The 23,714-nt window shown below is 33.4% G+C and overlaps 2 protein-coding genes across 2 annotated transcripts; one reads left to right on the top strand and one right to left on the bottom strand.

Annotated features, from left to right (window-relative positions):
* Positions 1-511: 511 nt before the first annotated feature.
* LOC111505830 (uncharacterized) lies at positions 512-3,097 on the top strand. The gene is made up of 4 exons (XM_023160704.2): positions 512-670; positions 2,311-2,520; positions 2,633-2,837; positions 2,934-3,097. Exons 1-4 carry the CDS (start codon positions 623-625, stop codon positions 3,029-3,031), a joined length of 561 nt encoding a protein of 186 aa, XP_023016472.2. The 5' UTR covers positions 512-622; the 3' UTR covers positions 3,032-3,097.
* Positions 3,098-7,161: 4,064 nt separating this feature from the next.
* On the bottom strand, positions 7,162-12,184 carry LOC111505831 (uncharacterized). The gene is made up of 3 exons (XM_074184022.1): positions 12,022-12,184; positions 8,460-8,591; positions 7,162-7,348 (listed from the first exon to the last, which is right to left on the bottom strand). The coding sequence occupies exons 1-3, from the start codon at positions 12,154-12,156 to the stop codon at positions 7,235-7,237; spliced, it is 381 nt and encodes a 126-aa protein (XP_074040123.1). The 5' UTR covers positions 12,157-12,184; the 3' UTR covers positions 7,162-7,234.
* Positions 12,185-23,714: the final 11,530 nt, after the last annotated feature.

Raw genomic sequence — 23,714 nt, forward strand, 5'->3', positions numbered from 1 at the left:
ATAATTTATAAGCATTTTGAATTCGATCACATTCGTCATCAGAGTTCTGTATCGATGTGTTTGTTTTAAATTTCCTAACTATGATACGATTTTTTGCACTACATTCTTTTGATTTGAAAAGTTCCAGAAGAATGCGAAAAACAACCAAAAATACCTAATGAGATATTAGCATATCAGAAAAGAATAACGCCAATCTATTTCTGGGAATCCATAATCTACTTGAAAATCAAAATTGAGCATGATTTTTATCCAATATAAAAACGTTATTTGCAATGTAGAACTATGACATGATTGCCACCTTCTGCTGATGACAAATATTTCTCGAACAGATTAATTTCTGCACCTACATTATAAAATATCCATTCAATTTCGTGCGCACATATTATTCTTGCACATTGATCATTTTGTGTATTCAATTGGATAAATAATTCTGGTACAAAGAGATAAGCAGTCTTTCATAATATTTATTCAACAAATTTTCTCAGTAGAAGATAAAGAAGGCCAAGCATACATATTCGGTCAAAGTATAACCCCTAATACTTATAAAAGGTCACCGTAATAACATCTACCATCAGTTGTGGTTGAGAAGGCTCTGACTACTGTATCATCCCCACAAATCATCATGTCTAAATTCTTAGTTATTGTCTTGGTTGGATTCTTGGCACTACAGGTGAGTTTTTTCACTTTTAAATAATGTGTATTTGAGAAATTTCGAAATGTAAATAACATTCAAAAGGAAAGAAGTCATGACTTCATATATTTCCGCATAGTCCACAGTACTTATCAAAAAACTATTATTTTTCAAATAAAGAGAGAATAAGGAACAAAAAAAAAGGAAAAGTACAATTATCCCAAGTCATGATTGAAAATGAATGCAAATTCATAGTCAATCAAAATATGAATTTGTCAAATTTATACTACTTAATAGAAATTAAAATGTGCTTCTTCTAGTAGGTTGGAGAAAATGGTCATCTTTTATTTTTCATAATCCTAGGATTTTTTAGAGTCGATTTCCATCAGACTTTTTTCATTGAATTTGTTTTCACGATGGAAAAACAACTCCGTGAAGTCCAATATTGAAGGTTTCCACCTCTTGACGAATGTGATACGGAAAAAATGTCACGATTTATTTATTTTCAAAGTCAGATTCAGTTGAAATGGTTTATAAAAATTTAATAACTTTCTTTCGTTCATCATATCTATGAACTTTCTCATTATAATAAAATTTCCTATTTATCTATCATCTATAAATCAATAAAAAATATAATTCTTTTTTTATCACCATTTTTGAAATCAACACTCATACAGACTAAGTGAATAATTGAATCGATGAAAAATATCATTTTTTAAATTCCAGATAGTGTCAAAAACTCAATTGTTGTTATTAAAACACTTTCACTGAATGTTGAAATCTCCAAATCATTCAATTCCGGTTCAAATTTTAGTTGAGATTCGGTTGAAGTTTATTAGTTTGCCTACACTTTGTTGTGTATAAAAAATGTATTAATCATTTGTATGAGTTCAATTTTGATCATCAATTCATACATGTGTACTTTTGTTTATGCTTATAACTAGATAAAAACTAATTAGTTGTACTTCATTCAACGTTGAAACATTATCCATACGCTGATGCTAGTGAATATAAAAATAGTCACATGTATGTGCTGATTCAGTCATTTTGAATAATGGACTTGGCACTATGAGAATTTTGTCGACACCTTCCATTTTTCAAAATAATAATAGTAATAGAACACCTATATGGGAATAGAATCACTTGCAAATAATGAATGTGCATTCATTTATTGAAAATCACGTTCTTGTTCACTTCTTATTACCTTTACATTAACTAATTTTCAAAATATCGTCTGTGAGTTAATGATACGTGTATTATTTGCAAGTGTGCTCACCAATGACTGACTACTTTCTTGAAATGTATAAAACGTTGGTTTTTCATTCCGAAACATAGTTTTTTCTTTACTCCACTGATATAAAAATGCAAATGTCTTGAGAAACTCTGTAAGCAATTCATGAAAGATTTTCAATCACCCATCTGAAACGTAATTTCAGAGATACAAATTTAAGATTTGACATAGATTACACAAATGAAATCAGTTCAATCAAAAAATAACTGCGATCTGCTTCAAAAATTTTATATATTCTGAACAAAAAACAGTATTGAATATCCTGAAAATTTCAATGAAGAAACTGTCGATATACAATATAGTCCAGTAATGAAACGAGTTAATTTCGAATAACTAAGGATGTATCTTTCGTCAAATCGTTCTCTAATTCCCAATTCAATTTTCCTAGGTTGCTGTTGCCAAACCAAAAGCGAAACAAGCCCAAGAGCCTTCGCAGATCCAACAATTAGCAGCCAAAGCTGAACAAGCCTTCCACAACGTTACAGCTGCTATTGAAGGAAATCTTCCTGATTCAAAACAAGTTATTGATACAGTTAGCACTGGGGCCCAGAACCTCGTTGACCACTTTCAAACTTTTGCTGATAAAATAAAAACCGAAGTAAGTCTTTAAAAGTTCAGGGTCAGCCTCAGGTTACAAAACCTATTTTCAAACCTCTACTTATTAGTGAAAATCATCAATGAGTACTTCTCATACTATTTGTTGATTCCAGCTGAAAAACAATCAAGGAGATATCGAAAATGTTCTTAAGACCGTTTCGGAGAAACTTCAGGAAGCCAAAGTGAATATCCAGAATTCTTTGGGACCCGACGGACAAAAGAAAGCACAGGACATCAAAAACTCCATTGACAAGGGATTGAAAGATGCAGTTTCACAAATTGACAAGTTGGGAAAAGCAGTAGAGCCAGAAGCCAAGAGTGAGTAGGAATCAGAAATGATTTCAACAAGATGAAATATTCCGAACCTCAGTTATCATTATTGCTTGGAATTTCATTGGGATATTTTTTTTTCAGAAGTGAGAGAAGATCTTCAAAATGCAGCTAAAGTTTTCCTAGATAACGTCATCGAAGTCTCCAATGATTTGCAGGATAAATTGAAGAAACAGCACTGAAAAATGCAAAAACTATATCATTGTGATTTATTTTATATAAAAAAATAAAAATTTTCAAAAATCAAATTTTTCAATTTTAATGCAAAAATAAATACCTCTCATTTGGGATTCACTTTCAGTTATCGTAAAGAAATATTGGTATCAATAAATATATTGTTGAATATATTTTCAGCTGATAACCAGAAATATCGAAGAAAATGTTTTCTCCGCAATGATAGTTCAAAAAATAATGACGTATTATTTGGAAATCTGATTTTATTCAGAATATCAGAAACAGCTGAAGATTTCGTACAATTTTCTGTAAGTTTATTAGTTCAGAAAATATTTGAGAAAAACATAAAAATTTCGCAACAACTGAAAACATAAAAATTATCTAGACAGATTTGAAGGTTTTGTTAATTTGAAGTATTCAGTGCAGGGTTGGCCCCACCAATCGCAAGGCCCTAACAAACCAAGAACGCTGGGCCCCTGAATGGTGAACATTATGTCTGACATGGGAGAAGTTGAATTTAGCAATGTCAGAAAATTCACAACCTGAAGAAAAGAACAACTCCCAAAACTGCAGAGTTATAATTTGTTGATCAGTTACAATCCAAACAAATTTCTGTATACCTATCTCTCAAAATAAAACCTCCAATCGTTTCATTTCTATATGATGCTGGGATATAAATAATCTAAATCCAATTTGTCAAATATATGTAAACAAAATGTACATCTTTTTCAATTCTAATTGTCAAGAAAATATTATTATTATATCACTAAGTCACAATACCATTACGACAAGGAATTAGAAGTCCAATTTCACAATTCTTTATTGCGAAAAAAAATATTTGAATTAATTAAGAGCCATATGTTTCATTTTTTCTCGGAAACGCGGGGCCTCGAAAGCGCCTACCTAATATCGGCCCTGATTCATTGTGGTTATGTAAATGCATTACAGAAAAAAGCGTTCACTTATTTTACCATTTTCAGCATTTCTTTTTTAATTCTTCTTTTATCAGTTCTTTCAGGGATTTCAAATCATTTTATATGATATCAGACAATGGAAGTGCGAACTAATGAAATTCATCATGAAACATTGCCAATTACTATCAAACAAACGTTATAAATAAACAGTGGAAGACACAAAAAGTTTCTACTGTTAAATTCAGTTTACTCCAAAACAGTGCAATAGTGTCTATTCGAAAATACAGGGAGCAATTTTGAAATGCCTTGTTGAGACATCAAAACTATTTTTTTTACAGAAATCGCACGTTGAAGTTGATATCTCGTTAATCTTTGGTTCACACAAGTTTTTACTTCTGAAAGTTTCCATTCATAAGGAAGCGACAGTTGGTTGAAGGAAATTCTGACAATTTCTTTCCTTTATGGAAAGACGGAATTACTTTCCATCAAAGTAACACAGATTATATACAGATATATACACATTATATAGTAGACGAATACCTACATTCATTCTGTATATACGTCAGCAAATTTTGATGATCTATCTGAGTGGGGACGCGAACATCACTTGCAACCTCGATAGTCTGTAACATCGAATATAGGTTGGAGATTTGTCTATATTCCATAGATAGTTTCACGGGAAGTGTTCAAGTGATTTGGCACATTGGATTCCACCAAGAGCGGTACATACGCGACGGAGTGTATCAGCTCATCGTTTTGAGGTTCAACTCAGTACACCTCGAACTTCACTGTATAAGAACTCTTCCATTTGGAGAATGGCGTTTATGTGGAAAAAACTCCCTGAGAATGTTTTTCCAAATGGATTTAATCTACAGCGATTTGAATCCAATGTGAATCACTACTTTCGCACAGGCACTGCTCTAAGAGCTCCTCAAGAAATTTCCCGTAGTGCTTGTGTTTTGTCTCAAAGAAATCAAAATGTTTTTATTCACTTCGTTCAAATTCTAGAAAAAATGCTTGATATAATTTAAAATAATCTTCATATCATGGTGTGTAGATCAGTGTCTGACAGACATCAAACAATCTGGTAATCTTTTTATGCTCAATTTTCTCTATAGCATACGTCATTTATGGGATTGGCAGAGAATTCAATCTTCGAAGCGCTCCAAAACGGTCAATTGCAAAGCCAACCTTCGGCATCGACCGCCAACCAGATTCATCATCTGTCTTCCACTGCACCTTTCACTGCAAGGCAACTATTTGAAAACCACGATGCACTTTTTATTTTGGAATTGAGCAGGCTCAATAGGCTCTCATAAATTGCGTCTTCGCAAGGCGAGATGTCATCACCCCAACATACTCGGGTTTGTCCTTTAAGGACAGAGGTGTCCGAAAATGCAGGCATGGTCCAGTCTAGCCCAACTGATGATACCTATGGCGGATCGAAAGAGCGCTGTCAGGTGATGAATCATGAATACGTTGTTTGATCTCTGTTTTTCAACCAGTTACCTTGACTAATATTCGAGAACTGGGTTCTCTACTATCCAAAGATAGTGTCTGCGTGAGAAGCAGTGCCATCGCTTTCAGTTACTCAAGCTTGTCTTTCGGGACAGTTGACTCCAGCAATGCATTTGTGGTTCAGCCTAGTACTACTTCTGATACCCCTGTCGAGTCGAAACAACGCTTTCTGGTTTCGAATCATAAATGCGTTGTGTTTGTACTCTGGTTTTCAACAAGTTCCCTTACAGTGAAAGCTGCAATGAAAGTTAGGAGAAATTTCGCGAAGCAGTAATCTCCTCCTATCATGAGAACTATCCACTGAAGCTACTGACTCCCTTGCAAGCAGCTTCATCGGATCGGAACCTGTCATTGGCATCGCTCTAGGCTTTGGCAAACAAAGACTGAACACCTGGATTGCAAGAAGATTTATAGACTTCTGGCAGAATCTTCCGGGTTTGGCTCACTTCAAGGCATTTATTCACCTTCCGAAGCTTGATACCAAACAGTTGTTGGACTACAGTAGGGATGAACTACGATGTCTAACAGGCCTTTTTACTGGTCATTGTCATTTGAATCATCATATGCAGAGACTCGGAGTGTCGGAAGACAGTGTTAGTCGCCTCTTCAGGTTTTTATAGTTCCGCAGAGACGTACTCTTACCATCTGACCTGAAAGACCACTCGCAATATACACTAATTAGTTTTGTTAAGAAGCTGGGTTCATTTACTCGAGTGTGAATACGTGTGATCCGCAATAAACCCTTGCGGGTTGCTGTGGAGGGTCGAATAGATCCACTCACTTTAGACCTAACTTAACCTAGGGGAAATTTCATCGCCTCCAGTTACTGAGGCTTGCCCTTTGAAAACAGTTGAGTTCAGCAACGCATTTCTAAATCAGCCTAGCCCTACTAATGATACCTCTGGCGGGTCGAAACAACGCTTTCTAGTGTTGAATCATAAATGCTTCGTGTTTTGGCTCTGGTTTTCAAAAAATCAAATGATTTGAAATCGCCTCAAGTCTATCACTTGAAGCTTTCCCATAAAACTAGTTCACATTTGAACTAGAGATAGAGGCGTTGAAGTTTCGATTTTTTCCACCGTACTTTGACATTCATACAAATATTTTATGTGAGAATAAATAATAGTGCTACTCAGTTTCAAAACAAAAACACTGAACGAAACAAAAATTCGATATTTCCAAGAGTATGTACGATATCATTTTTACCTTGACTTGATGCTGCAACCAGAAAGGACCAACTCCTCGGCAACTTACAGCAAACATGACGTGTTTGGGCTCATTTCAAAGGTCTTAAAGAGTAGATAGCCGCAGCGTCAGTGGTTTCAATACGGCAACCCAGACATGATGTTTTCTTATCACTTTTGAGTGGTTTTTTTTTAATTTTCAATTCTGTTGATTGATATTCTAAAACGGTAGATAAGTAAATATTCTGGTAAGTGTTTTTTAATGAATGAAACATTGTTCAATGTCATGTTTCTTTAAATTTTATAAACCGTTCTCCTTGAACTATCAGAGGGCCTTGCGAAATGTACCTTGCCCACATTAAATCTAGATCTTGCTCCGCCACTGTTTATACATTGAGTTTATATTCAATGTGTGTATTATAATTTGGAAATAAAATTTACCAAATTTTTATTTCTGAGCACACATACTCATCAATCTAAATAATACAATCCAACCAAAGTCGTCAAATAGAAAAAAATCTGTTTGTAATGAAAAAATGTATTTTCCAACAATGAAAATTATAAAAAAATATATGTAAACAACCTCAGTTTCCTCCTACACTTTTGGCGCGTCAGCCTTCAATTTGTTGACGATTTCTTCGCCCTTCTTCTGAACACTCTCACCGAAGGATTTGAATCCCGCCGTAATATTTCGTACCAATTCATTATCCTGGAAAAAATGTAAATGATTACAATTGAAATCATTGATTACCTGAATCAAAATTCAATTCAGCATTACATGCAACAAAAATGAAACGGTTTCGAAATCAAGTGATTTTTTTTTCTAATAAAAAAATGTCAATCACTGATGATTTTTCGGAAGGAAATTTCGTGCAGCTTGAAAAGTGGCAAAAAAAAGTTTTTTTTTAAATTTCCTCAAAAATTTATGGATTCCGATTTTTCCCAAATATCTCTAGAACTGATTAGAATTTTCTTAATTCCTTAAAGTCGTATGAATAAGACCTGAAATGAGTTACTTATGCCTAATTCAGCCGACTTTGTACAGTTTCCGTAAAGTATTTATTAATACATATTGCATAGTGAATACAGGGTGTTTATTGAACATGCGGCAAAAATTTAATGGCCTATTTCTTGAACTATTCTAAGGATATTTCGTCCTTTGATGATTTCGAAGATGCGGAGCTAAAAAGATCGACAATAACAATGTTTCACCAGAAATTACATGTATTGTTTCTCAATCTAGAAGAACTGTTGAAAATTACTATCCCCTCTCGGATGCAAGGATCCAATTTAATCCTCATCGACTCCCTAACTCTTTCAAAAACACCAGGATCATTTCTAATTGCGATACACCCAGCAATTATGCGATTTCTCAAAATCTTCCATTGGAGTAGTATAAACTAATGACTTTAGATGTCCCCTATTACTTGGTAGGTCCAGTGTAGTACGCTATACTTTTATATCGGCTACGTTAATAATTTTAAAATTGCCAAAATTGTTGTCGAAATTCTGTTCCGCCCCGTATCTTCAAAACAAAGCGCCCTTTCAAAAATTATCAATGGTAAAAATATTCTTAGAATAGTCCCTTAATGATTTTGCTGCATGTTTGATAAACACTCTGTATATCTCATATAAAACTTATCTCCTGTGATTTGATAGAAATGCTTATTTTGTCGTTTCAGGGAATTCTATATCCATAAATTGAACGAATAGTTGAAAGTCAAAGTTTATTTTATACTACAGATATATGACAACAATCGGAAATATCTCCGAAAATGTGATGAAATGAGAAACCTTTGACTTTTTTAGTTTATATGTACCTCAACTTTCTTCACAAAATTATCAATTCCTTGTTTGAGAGATTGGAAAGCTTCATCAATCGATTGAGCAGCATTCTTTTCTGGTGGCGCATCTCTTCGAACAATTGTGGCCTGCGTTTCCCACGACATAACCTAGAATATACATAACTAATCACATGAATGATCATCATCGCAACATTCGTCTATCAGAGACAAAACAAAGAGAAGGTCCACGGATCATGGATATTGATAATGTTCTAAATCGCCTTTGAAAGTTCTCAGTGTCATGCTGGAATATGTAGCTACCTAACACAAAAATTAAACTGAAACTGGGAGTGAAACTTTTTCAAAAAGTGAAAACCAGGTTTTAACAGGTACTTCCTTCGGAATCCACGAGGGAAATATACATTTGCCTGTATCAATATCTTTTCAGAATATGTTTAAAATATGTTTAAAATATGTTTGAAGTCTGTTTTTCCGTTAACCAGTTGTCGCACCCCTACGAACGGCAACCCTCAGAAGTCGAAACTTGTGCAAGCTAAGAATAAAATTTGAAATATTGCCAAGAGTTTTACTACTGTGTGGTTTTCAGCACAGAATATATTAACCTATGTCGTTTTTTGTATAAATCTTCGGTTTTGAAAAAAACTTTCAATACCATAGATTTTTGTGGAGGTTTGAACAATGATCGAGGGAATTATTTGGCTCAATAATCCTGTGATACTCGGACTGTTAAAAAAATAAGGTGAGTGATCAAATTTCGCTAGCTACGTTTATTTGGTTGGTGATCTGTTCGTGTTGATACACTCGTCGTGAGCATAGTTTCAGCTTTTCAGTATGTTTGGTTAGTTAATGACAGGCATAAAAGAAATGTTTTGCATGTTTGGTGATTTTCTGCTATCGAAAAAATGGAGCAAACAATTTGCATCAAATTTTGTGAGAAAAATGGAATTGAGCACTCAAAAACACTTGAAATGTTGACAGTGGCACACCGCGATTATACTCTAAGACAAAAAAATCTTTACAAGCTTTTCACAGCAGGTAGAAAAGATGTGAATGACGTCGCTTACCCTGGACACCGCAGCATAACAACAACCAATGGAAATGTTGGTAAAGTGAAGAAAATTGTCGAAGAGAATCGTCGAATGACTATTAGAGAAGTTGCTGAGAATGTTGGCATATCGGTTGGCTCATGCCATGCAATTGTTTTGAAAATTTCGCCCATGAAGCGTGTGGCAGCAAAAGTCTTTCCAAAATTTCTGAATGTCAATCAAAAGAACCTTCGCATGAGCATCGCTCAGGAATTGTTGAATGAAGTATACAGGGATCCAGATTTGCTCCAAAGGGTCATAACTGCTGACGAATCATGGGTATATGGTTATGACATCGAAACCAATGTACCCAAGAGATCCGAGACTATAAAAAGCACGCCAAATTTGATCGAATGTCAAGAGTTTGTTTTCTTCGATCACTCTGGCGTAGTGCATTAGGAGTTCTTGTTACATGGTGGTACGGTCAATAATGATTAATATCTTGAAGTTACGCGCCGCTTGCGAGAAGCAATACGAAGAAAACGTCCGAAATTGTTGAAAAACAATTCATGGCTTTCGTATCATGATGATGCACCTGCTATCTCGTCATTGCTTGCTCGTAATTGTTTGACCAAAAACAATACCGTAATCATGCTTCGTTCGCCGTATTCACCAGATTTGCCCCCCTGCGACGTTTTTCTTCCCAATTTTAAAGACCCATGAAAAGAGAACGTTTTGCGACGATTGAGTAGATAAAAACCAGATCACCCAGAGAGAACTCCAGGATTGGAGAAAACACTGTCGCAAGTGTATTATATCTGAAGGGAACAACTTTGAGAACAAAAAATTTGAAATTGATAAATAAATAATAATTTCTGAACGGACAGCGAAAAATCCATAATGGAATTTTTGATCTGAAGCGAAGATCGATCCTCTGGAATACATCGAAATGTTCAAATTCAGTTTTTGGAAAGCTGGGCCCATATATCACTCCTCTGACTAAAGTATATACCATTTGTTTAAAGCTTTATGATAAATTCGTGAATTATTACATCGTCTAAAAAGTTGTTCACAAATGTGTAGTGAAGAGCAATTTGAAGTACAAAATTTTTCGTAATTAACTGGAATAAAACCGTGAACTGTCTTTTCTGAAAATCCTTCACATTTTCCACGAGGTCTACAGATACATTTTTTCAACAACCGAAAATTGACTGATGATCACAAAACAACAATAATTTTCTCTTCAAAATAAATAATGACGAATAAAATGCTTGTTAAATCAAAGTTATTCATTACACCGATAACACATTCTCATAATATTTCAGGAATAAATATTTGTTGAGATAAAGATGAAATATAATTTTTGTATTCTCCTGTACGAGTTTCTCCAACATTTCTGATCAGTGGATATTATCAATTATCTGATACAAACCACACAAATTGAAATGTGTCTTTTGAAAGTATATTTACGTGAAATACATTTCAGATGAAAGCTTGCTATTGACTGATGCAAAAATTTATCATTCCATACAAGTCCTAATTTGTTCAACACAACGATTATAGCATCCACTGAAAATGCTTTATTAACTTGGTGAATGAGTTATTTGTCATCTTTTCGCTTCAATTTTTTCTCTTTATTAACTACAAAACATAATTGAAGTTTTTATATCGAAAATGACAGGTCGGTCTGCCTGGAGTGCAATTCGTTTTGAAAATCGTATATTAGCTTTTCCGTAAGCATATGATTTTAAATACAGAAGATTTGTGCGATACTCTACTCACAATCTTAAATAACTAAAAACGAAACTAACTAAACGGAGATGATGGTAAACGCAAATATATAAGCAAGTATATGATATTACATACGTTATAAGAAATTATTTGTTGGAGCCCTGAAGAATGAATTTAGAAACGTTATCTAAAACACATAAAAAATTCCTCAACAAAACTTTTATGCAAAGAACTATAATTACAGTGAAAATTACCGGGAAAACCGCGCAAATATAAAACATTGTCGAAACCTTTTTAAAAATGAATGAATGAATGAATGAAAGTTTATTGACTACCTTACATTACATAATGTTTGTAGTAAGTCCAAATAATATCTAAAAAGAGTACAACACATAGAGAAACAAAATAAGATAAAATAAAATTTTAAAATATAGTACACTACTACTAGCTATTGTAAAGTGTCGCAGTGGCGAGTGCATTCCATAGAAATACACTAGCGATGTCGAAAATGCTCCATGAAATCACTGACAGAATAAAAACAATTAGTTAGTAAAAATTCTTTTAAGCGCTTCTTGAATTTATTGTTTGATAGGATTTTGTATTCCTGCGGTAACAGGTTGTAAAGATTATAATTTAGAGAGCAATACATGACCAGTCTTCGATATAATATATTTTTCAAAAATATTGTTCGAGTTGATATTTATATTCATTTCTGAAGCATTTCTATTTATATGAATGAATTCGTTCAGAAAGATGAATATTTATCACATGATCACATTCCAACATTTTTTTTGTTATCGATATAATTTACAATCACTTACGTAAAATACTACAATGACAGCGAGGAAGGCCAAACTTATTTTGGATGCCATTGTCGAACTATGAGTCTTCTTTCTGTATGTTGTGTTGAGCACGAAACTATAAACAGAACTAATTGTTACTGAACATCTTGCCATATAAATCCTCTTATCGCCTTCAATAATGGAGTACGTAATACAGGCTGTTTCATGAAATAAGATGTTAGTTCAAGATAGGCTTCATGTAATTCAATGATAAACGTTATCGTCATGAACTGGTGTACGACTTGTTCTTGAAAAGGATTAGTTTGGGCAGCAATTTCTCTGAGTGATTCAAGGCTTTAGAAAACAGCTTTGAACAAGCAGTTAAGGGAAACGCAGTGTGATGTCACCAGATATACGAAACGTGGAGTCGGGACGGAATCGTCGCTAGTTTTAGACGTTTCTCTATAACCGCTGTATAAATTCAATTATGTTTTTTTTGTTTGTATTCCTCTATCTTGTTGCGGAAGTATGGAAGATGAATGCATCAAAAAATTCGTTACCAACCAACTGAACACGTGTTAATCAAACTTAAAAAAATTAAATGCTTTGCACATGATTTCATACTAGCTTCTGTTTTCAAGTAACTTATTTTGATAACGATGAATGCTATCAATTTTTAATTTTGGGCATTAAATACTGAATGACAAGCACTGTCAAAATATATGAAAAAATCTCAAAATTAGATTTGAGCACATGAAGGAACACACTTGAAGCAGGATAAAGACAAGTTGAGATGTTGACTAGCTTATCTGAAATGAAAGATAACAGCTTTTATGTTGAGACATAAGGAATTGGTATTGGACCTCCCTATTAGATCTCCACATTGAGGTATTACCATTGTCAAAGAGGCAGGTTGGACTGTTAATACGAGTATTTACCCTCTGTGCCACAGAAACTACAAGCACTTGCTTTGCAGAAAGATTCAAAAAATTCCATGGAAGGATGACATTTAATATCTTGCGACTCAAAAAACTACTCCAAGGAAATTAATCAATTAATCGGCGAAGTATCAGCATTCCGGAGCTCGGTGAGATTGAAATTTGCGATCTTCTGGAGTCACCATCTACAGTCATTGTATTCAAATGAGGGTACTTGTTTAGATTTGAACAAATTCGTGACTTAAAAACTTCAAAATTTCCGAATAGAATATTTTAATGAAATTATTTTCAACAGTGATAAAAATAGAAATATACTCATTTACAAAGTGACATTCTTGTATTATAAATGAATGTTTGCAGAAAAATTGTTGAATATCTTGGTACAAGAATATTTTTTAGGAAAATTAAGTTGAAATTATAATTGAGGTTCATTTCAGTTTGAATTATTCAAAGAGTTTTGTATAGAAGTGTATAATTATAAATTCTTATTGCAAAGCGCTTTCGATTTTCGTCACCATCAGTGCTCACCTGGAACTTAGTAATCTAATTGAAAAGAAAGTTTTTTGTGAAATATATTATTTTTTTATTTTGAGATTATGAATTTGGGAAAATTCTTGATGATTACTTACCCACTGGTCAGGTGAGAGGGAGTATAGCAAAACGAGGACATAGTATATTTATACGATTTGATTTGTATAAAACTAATTAGCCTAATAACCAACGGAATACATGTTAGAGATTGAGACCATATGGTTCGTTCAATATGTGATATGAATGAAAGACAACTTGTGACAGAATGTGTCAAGTCTAATGTCCCGTTGAAAATAATGGTTCCAACTTGAGGAGTGAACCACTATGGATTTCAAATTTTTTTTTGTTGCGGGGATGCCAATATAAAATTATATATTTCAATAATAAATTTTTAAATTTTGATGACAATTCGTAATCCTTCGATGAAGGAGACGGAAATCTCGGTATAAGTTTACTTGAGTATTCAAGCACTGTTCATTGTTGAAAAGTTCGTTGGATATCTCCAGATCTTCAAACAAATTTAGTCTCGGGAAATCTTTATTGTTATTTTCACAGTAGGGAAAACAAGAGATTATTTTTCAATAAACTGAAGTAGAAGCTTCCGAAGAAATCACATCTTGAATTATTCCTAGTGTGGAAGTGAGCATTTCTGCTGAATATAAGAAATAATATTATAAATATGGAGTTTTATCAAGATAACTGACTTATTCTGCAGATATTATTCAATCTGCAGACGCCCTTCAATCTACAGATGACCCTTCATTGTTGATATATACTACATGGGCTGAAATGTCCCGGGCCTAACACATAGATAGTGCTAGTCTCATTGTATTCACCACTTTTTCAGTGATAAAACGCTATGGAAATTTCATGATATTCTACTCATAAGTTATTGTGCTAAGAGTGATAATACTTTGTTATTTTTAAAACAATGGATCAAAAACAATTTCGTGTTTCAATTTACACTGCTTCTTGCTGGGAAAAATACTGTTCTAGGAAAGCAGCAAACCAACTCCGTTGGTTTGCTGACTTCAAACGTGGTCATAGAGACATCGAAGATGCAGAACGCAGTAGACGTCCAAATGAGACAGTAGCACCAGAAAATCGTTTTGAATGACGAAAAAGTGAGTTAGTTGACATATTGAAGATATCAAAAGAATATTTTGGATTTATATCGCATGAGCATTCGATTACGAGAAAGCTCTGTTCAAAGTGGATGCCGCGCGAGGTCATTGTTGACCAAAAAGAAGGACGTCTTGATGATTCTGAGTAGTGTTTGGACAAGTTTCAACATAACAATTCGAAATTTTCGTGTCGATATGTGACAATGGATGAAACATGGATCCACCACTTCACTCTGGAATCAAAACGATCGTCATCTGGGTGAAGAGCAACTGGTGATCCTCCTCCCAAGCACCCGAAAGCACAACAGGTTATGTCCTCGGTATTTTGAGATGTGCGTAGGGTAATATTCAACGACATCTTTGGTGAGGAAAATACTATCAATATTGATTATTATATAGCGTTATTGGAGCGTTTGAAGACCGAAATTGCAAAGAAACGACCGCATATGGCAAAAAAAATTGTTTCATCAAGACAACGCACCGTGTCATAAGTCAATCAAAACAATGGCAAACTATATGAATTAAACTTCGAATTGCTCCCACATCCACCGAATTCGCCAGATTTGGCTCCCAGCGACTACTGGTTGTCCGCAGACCTCAAAAAAAATGCTCACCGGTAAAAAATTCTGCTCGAATGACGAGGTTATTGCTGAAACTGGGAACTATTTTGAGGCAAAAGATAAATCGTTCTACAAAAGTAGTATTGAAATGTTAGAGCAGCGCTGGAATGATTGTGTGACTTTTGATGGAGATTACGTTGATGAATAAAGCCAATTTTGAACATAAAAAGCGTTTTCTTTCTCAGGTCCGGGACATTTCAGCCCATGTTGAATATATCCAAAAGCACCCTCTTGCTCACAGTCGATGAAATTGAAGAGCAATAAATGTTTTTCCCGCGATTTCTTCAGAATCATTAATCTTCTATCCTACAGGAAATAAAATATTGCAACTCAAAAGAGAATCAGAGAGCAAATTAATACATTAGTTGAATAGGTTGAAGCGGAGGATTGAAACATTCAAAATGTGAAACAAAACGTAAAATTTTGTCGCAAATAAAAACACTCATCTGAATATATATCTACAGATTATTGATTGATTGTTAGTCAAGTACTACTTGATCCCGAAAATTTTAGCCGTAACAAGTGTTTCCCATCAATAAACTCTTTATACTTATGAAAATGAATCAGTTGAATAATTTCAATATGATTTTCATCAAACACGCTCGTCAAAAATATTATAATTTCATTTAAAATTGATAGTTTTGCAAACTGTTGATGAAAATGTAGGTACTGAGTACTATTGAATGAATGGGAAAGCATAATAACGTGACTTCAAATTTGAATCGTCCATAATAGATGAATATGATGTTTCAAAAGAAATTGGGAACTGAAATTATACTTCCTATAATCTATGTGAATTCAGCGTCTCTATTTTTTTCCAGACTTTCATTATTTTCATGTTGCCCCTCCTAATTAGCTGATAATGGCATTGAATCAATGGAAAATTGTATATGAATCATGTTATTCTCATTCTCCAGAAATGAACTATTGAAATTTGAATCAATGATATCTTTTTATTTGATGAACCTCAACGGAGAAATACATGACCTGCCTGATAAGTGTATCTATTAGCCGAACAAAGTTCACTAAACGAATGTACAATGAGCCACTCTCCACTTCAACATCGTTTCGATTATTCCAAGTACAACATGTGTCAAGAACATCTTGAAAAGAATCATATCGCGGTTTGCAACAGATTGTTGTAAGAATTCTCGATTACTGATGAGTTTTCAGACAAAACTATAGATAGCGTATTCGTCAGAGAAGCCCTTATGATCAACTCCTGATCAGGATTTAGAGACAGTAGAGTTCAAACATTGCATTATCGGCATACTATCACTGATGACATCTACTGCTTTTAGTAAAAGCTGCAGAGAGATAACAAAACACTCTGTGGAGGGGACAGTGGCTGTAATCAATCTAGATCACAACTTGAAATTCTTGTTCGGAAGACACACAAAAAAGCTAGGATCAGATTCAACACTAATTTATTCTGGAAAAAATTAATTCATTTCAAGTTTTTTTCTAATTTAACCTCCACTACTATCAATTATACAAGTGACTATTTTTTATTGTCACGCTTCATTGTTGACGCTATCCTATAAAATCCTATAATAATTCTAGTAAATGTTATTACACTATTTAATTTTTCTCTATATATTTGCTAATTTCCTAGTCGTTGTCATCCTGCTTAGCAAATGAGGTAGAAGTTACATTATTTTTCAATTCTTGCAATTCAGGTGTTATGAAATAATCATTGTCCTTTCTTGTTTTTATAGTGAATCTCCTCAATGGGGAGGAAATTACAAAATAATATAATAGCATTACATCTCTGAGAAAATATTCTAGGTCAAGTTTAGTCTAGTGCATACATTTCCGACCAATTTTCATTATTCAAGTAGTCCCGAAATCTGGAGAGTCCTGCGGTAGTAGTAATCATCACTCAAAAAAATCTCAGAATCTACGAATTTATATAATTAAAACATAAACCGAGCATCACACTACATATGGATTGTACCTACTGATGTGTAATTAGATATTCAGCATTGATAATTTTTTCGAAAAATGAGCATTATGATCATCTGTGTTTCCAAGAACTATATAGCAACATATCCTTTTGTTACATGGAATCACTTAATTTCTGAACTCTGATGTATCAGTTGAAAATTGATTCGAAGAATGAAGAATGTCCAACAGAATGATGGATTTCTTTATCTGTTCATTCAAATGTCAAATAACTTGCGCGAAATTCCTTAGCTCAGTACTTTTGATATCCCCATCAGAATGTGTAACTACATTACATTTTCAATTTTTTGAATCACCGTGACAGGTTTTCATATAAAATGATTCTGCCTGAAAGCTAATCAATAAACTGGATCACAGTTTTTCAAATTTAATTTTTTCAAGATCGATAGAAATACCATGGCATACTATATGTATAATTATCATATCTCTAATTGTATACACCTGTAAATGGGCTTTTTGGCTTGCTGGATGTATTGAATAAATAAATGAATAAATTAATAATTACTTGGACTCCTTCCTGAGTAAACATTTATAACGAAAACAGTCATTGTACGAAATTCGTGATTTTTCATATAATGAGTATAAAGTTGAATCAATCAAGTTTCCCGCGTCGAGAAATTTTGGCTAAATCAAATCGAATCGGTTCTAACACCAAAGTTTATATGCATATTTTTCTACACTGCGGCGGTTTCTCTTCTCTCTCTCAACCAGTACTTGTACTTCCCTACATCAAAGGATAAAAAGGATTGGATCCAAGTATAACATCAGGACCTGCTTCAGATCTGGGAACACTATCCGTAGCAGCCTCACGACAACCAGGCCACCAAACGCGGACTGCGATCCCAAGAATTGCATTTACCGGATACCCTGCGAGTGCGGAGAATCATACATCGGTGAAACTAAGAGGCCATTGAAAGTTCGTATTGCTGAGCACAAGAAACACACACAGCGAGGAGAAACCAGCAAATCCGGAATACAGAGCATGTTTGGACTCATCAACATAACATCAAGTGGACTCAAGCTGAAATCATCCATAAAGAGGAACACTGGTTTAGGAGAAAATTCAAAGAAGCCGCGTATATGTTGTCCAACAACGCATTTAGTCAAGCCAACGTAGAGATACGTAACATATGGAAACCTCTAATCAAGCGAAAAACGACCAATTCCCGCCAAACGGTCATCTCCCGCTAAAAACCAATGAAGCGGAAAAAGTGAAGGGGGGATAGGTGAAAGCACTCGAATGACCTATAAATAGTCAGATTTCGGAGGAATGAGTCAAGTTATCACCCGAAGACGATTGTGGATACTAACAATCGAAACGTCGTTACATAACTTGGTTTGAAATCTTATAATTTTCATTTTTCATTTTTGTTAATAATATTTTTTAATTTTTATTTTTCAGCTTTTATTAACATTTCAATTTTTTATTTTTTTATTTGTTTGGTTGTTTCTTGTATGTTATGTGTTTATAGTTTCAGTTTTTTTTAATAAAATTGTTATTTTCGATTAATCTTATTAATTTTTATAATTTTATTTTATTTTATTTTTCAGTGTTTTCAAATCAATTTATATTATATTAGACAATGGAAGTTCGAACTGATGAAATACATCACGAAACATTGTCAACCACCTTCAAACAAACGATAAATATTTGTATTCACTGAAATCCAACTAAATTTCTGTCAGGGTCATCTTGAAAAAGAGAGACCAATAATCTTTGTATCAATACCAAGCCATTCATGATTTCCAAATGTCTTTAAAAAATTTGTAGCTACCCGAAAATGACTGTTCAGAAAATGAGGATATCAACAAGAATTAACTAATAAAAATACTGTATTGAAAAAGTCAGATGATTTTCACAAGAAACATGATAAGCGATAATTTCTTTTTTTGTAGAAAGCCATGAAATACATGAATGTGAATGTCAAGTTAATTGTCACACAAAATAAAAGTTATTCAAATCGTTGAGCGATTTTAAGGGACAAACATGAATTTTTTCCATGACGAAAAAGTGGATATGCTTTTTGTATATTCGAGATGTTTGAGGAATGCTACCAAATCTTTGGCAATGTATCAGGAATTGTATCCTAAAAGACGACAATCTAATCATAGAGATTTTTAACAAATCAAAAATACTTTACGGAATTATGGATCTTTGAAAAACCCTTCGAAAGAAAATGTACGGTTACTGAATGTGGTTGCGATAATGAAATCGGCGTTTTAGGTGAGTTCAAAAAATGATTCACAATAATGATAAAGTGTCATTAAATTGATTTAGGATTTATGGTAAATGAAAAAGTTGAGAACAAGGAAGTATATCTGAGGGAGATTGCTCATAATTCGGCCATACCTACTATGTCTGTACGGAAAATTTTTGTAGATGGCTCATTAGAAAATTTCGCCAAGATAATGAAATTTGTAAAAAAAAATGTGGTATGATGAAAGTACATTTACCAATAACGGATGGTTCAAAAAGGAATATACATTACCATTGGCGACAAGAAAATGAATATTCACATAGAGTTACCAATTTTCAAGAGACATATGGTGTCTTGATAATAAAATTATTGGCCCCCACTTTTTTTAAACATGTCTGACCGGAGAATTATACTTGGATTTTTTATCAGGGACTCTAATTGAGTTATTAGAGGATTTGCCACTCAGCCTCATGAGAAAATATGAGTATTTCCAACACCACATCGCAGGTGAATCTGCAGAGATTTCCTCTTTACAACTATGCCAGGAAGGTGGCCATCACGTTCATCGTTCTAGATTTTTCGTTGTGAAGCTTCATGAAAGATCAAGTATTCAGAACAAATTTTGAAAATATTGAAGAATTGAAAGATTCAATAAGGAGTGCCTGCATCGCTTTCACTCCACAGGTGTTAGAGAACTGCCATAAGCACACTATTTCTAGAGTAAGTATTTGTTTAAGAAATGATGAAAGACAATTTGAACATTTGATGCGATATCGCGTGAGACGGTAACTTAAAAAATGTAACGTGAGACATCCCGTTAGTGTTCATTTTCTATCATTTATTATATCGTTACATTTTTTTCGCAACTATCTTTTTTTCAATGTGATGTATTAACGATAGTGTTAACTATGTGTGACAATAATAGTTTGATATTTGATTTCTCATCGAATAAAAAAAGTTAAATGATAGAATATTGATGATGTGGTTTCGGGAAGAAACGTCGATAAATACATATGTTGTGATATGTAAACGAATTTGTGATTATAATGACTACGAAAATGTATAAAACAATATACAAATCCGTACTTAAAAAACAAATTGATAATGGAATTCAATGAACGAAACGTTGCATTGAAAAATGAGTTCACCCAGATTATAAAGCACATGAAATAAAGCAAAAAGTTTTCTAGTCATTTTTTGATACTATTGAAAATTGACGCAGTAGATCAAAAAAATAAAACCTGTAGCAATAGTGGCATCAGCTAAAAAATACGGCCTGTATAATGATCCCATCATGATATATCGACTTTTTCCGAAATGTTTGTGCGGAAAGATATTAGTTCATCAAGTTTATCAGGTGTGATAACAAATTCTGTAACGCAAATTCATCCATTTCTCCCAAGTCTTACAGAAATAATACAGCTGTATGTGCCAACAACTGTTTTCTTTGATTTCTGCACTGTACAAGATATAACTTTGTCATATAGTTATGCTATACAAATATTTGAAATTAATTTTGGATGTTGACATTCTCATAAGACCTGCCTAACTGTCTTTGTCTCTTTATAAGATTACCTTCGCGATAGGGTTTCCTGTACAGTAAATGAGCAAGGTCCAATGAGTATTCCTGTTAATGATCGGAGTCATAGCCTAGTCTGTTGAATTAGTTTTCCGTTTATTTTCTTAGCTCAAACTTTTGATGATGGTTCTCCCGTTTATGCCAAAAAACATTCACATTAATTCTGTATCAGCTATATAACATGACATGAAATACCAAAACTCATTGTCATCTTGTGATTTTTCTCGATAATATCCAAAAATTGGTGTTGATATTGTCAATTCATTACTGACAAAACTCATAAAAAATAAGGTGGAATATCAACCACTTATATGAAATTTTTGGAACGCAAGGTGAATGTAAATATTTTTTTCGGATTATTGTATAAGACATATATTCCATAACCAGAAGATCATAAAACGAAAACATAATTCCATAACAATGCGTGTACCAATCATCAATAAAACGTTCAAGTGTAATTATATGACTGACCTTGATTCGAAGACTGAAGTGTGATTCAATTGAATACAAATCAATTATTATCGTCACTCACAAGAAGAGACATATCGATGTAGCTGAAATTTGAAGCTACCATGAAAATTATTATATATTATTATCAAATTATTTATATCGGACTATCGGTTACTGTTTTTGATGTACCTTCCTTCTACATTATACGTCAAAGGTACTATCCTACTTTCCAGATTGCAAACAATTTCCTCAGGGCATCCTAATTACATCCGTTTATAGTCTATCCATTCCCAATTGGAACGACAATAAAAATAAGAGTACAGTTATAAACATTTCTTGCCTGTGGCCCCTAGTCGCCCATATAGTTGGCTGGCTGGATGCTAATTTTTTGTCCGTTTCACCATATTTTTTTATCAGTGCCGTGTGTTCGTGGGGTTAGGTGAGGTAGTGATTGGTTTTGCAAACCGATTTTTGAAAACTTATTCCAAGGTTGGCATCTTCAGGAGAAGCAAATTGATACTGAATCTAAAGCCAAGGGTTAGCTATTTATATATCTGAAGTTTTTTGGTCCGATGAGGACTTTGTTTGTTAAATGATGATTATCCTAATTGATTTTTCTGTAATTAACTAGTGGAACCACTACCTGCAAATCAATTTGTCAACAATAGATTAAAAATCGGACAGAATTTCGTCGAAAAGTTGATTTTTCAGGCTGTTTCTCGGCAACCCTCTGATTCAATTTGAATCTTTGCAGCTTTGCTGACGATACCGTTATCATATCGGAAAAACGTGGAAAAGCTTGAAGAAAAACGTAGAACAGGATTTGAATTTATTCGTAGACGCATTCAAATACAAAATACTAACCATCATCGTCTCAAAAACAGGTTTCTCCCCTTTACATGCTACGCAATCAAACTACCAACATTCGAATCTTTATCAATTCATAACCACGGAAAATTTATGGAAATAAAACAAGGGAAAAAAGTAAAATATCTGGGAGAATAATTGACAGGCTTATGGGATGGGATATACACATCCAACGAACAGCCATGTTATCAAAATTCAAAAACTTAAAAACACTTCTAGGTGAATTTCACCTAAAAATAATATATCATACACTTGTATGTACTTGAAGTAATTCAGAAAAATATTTTGAGGGTCATATGTGGTCAGCCTCAGCTCTATTCGTCGAAATCACTGTTTTCGGAATGTAAAATTTTGGATGAACGCCAAACTCCATTTTCTAAGAACAGATATACGAATTTGAACAAAAACACTCTTTATCATTGATTGACCATAAATATGACACAAGACTAAAAACAAAAAAATGTGTGAGCGTTCCTTTTCAAATGAAAACAGTGGGACAGAGAAGCTATATTGGCAAGACGTAGATGTCTCCCCAATACTTTTCAATCACCTCCCAGACGAAATAAAATACCAAAAATCATTATGCTCTTTCAAAACTGCCACTAAAAAGTTTTTATTTATTTGATACACCTCGAAATGATATTTATTGCCTGATAGATCCTTTGGAGTCTAACTGATTTACAGTAATCTCAAAGTTGATATATATATATATATATATATATATATATATATATATATATATATATATATATATATATATATATATATATATATATATATTGTATTGGCTAAAAATCAATTGTACTATTCAAGAGATTATCACCTTTATGTGCATGTTTATATTTTAATAATTTTTTTTCTCCCTTACTTTACATCTTTTGTATTCTCCAAATCAGGATTATCTTAATAACCATGCTCCTGCGCACTGGCTCTGCCTTAGCAGGAATCATTGTTTATTAGCACTGAAATTATTTTCCTTAGCGAAATACCTTAGAATGTAAAAATATTTTATATTTCACCTGTTTGTACTGCAATAAACATTACTATCATTATTATTATTAAAACCAGTATTTCAAATGCCGCCAAAATAACGAGGATACTAGAAATGCAACGTTATGAATTATCTGGTTCGAAACTCATTTGATTTTTTTATATGTTGGAAATTTTTGATAATTCATAGTTTACTTTTTAGATCAATTGTTGAACAAACTCAATTCCAATGAACGACTGCAATAATTACAGGTCCCAAAATTTCTTGAGTTTTTGAAATGAAAATCGTGTTGTTCTTTACAATTTGGAATAACTTGAGATGTTGACGCTTTTGAACTTCAACTTCCTGTATCGAATTGCCTGTATCTCATGGAAATATAAGGTCAGTAGCATTGAGTGTCTATTAACAAACAAAAGAAATATTCCTTGTATTTTATTGATACGATAAATGTAATAATTCTTATCATGGT

The sequence above is a fragment of the Leptinotarsa decemlineata genome, unplaced genomic scaffold (assembly GCF_025532065.1).
Source record: "Leptinotarsa decemlineata unplaced genomic scaffold, Ldec_3_MD MMD2_tig00026354_RagTag_RagTag, whole genome shotgun sequence".
Classification (NCBI taxonomy): domain Eukaryota; kingdom Metazoa; phylum Arthropoda; class Insecta; order Coleoptera; family Chrysomelidae; genus Leptinotarsa; species Leptinotarsa decemlineata.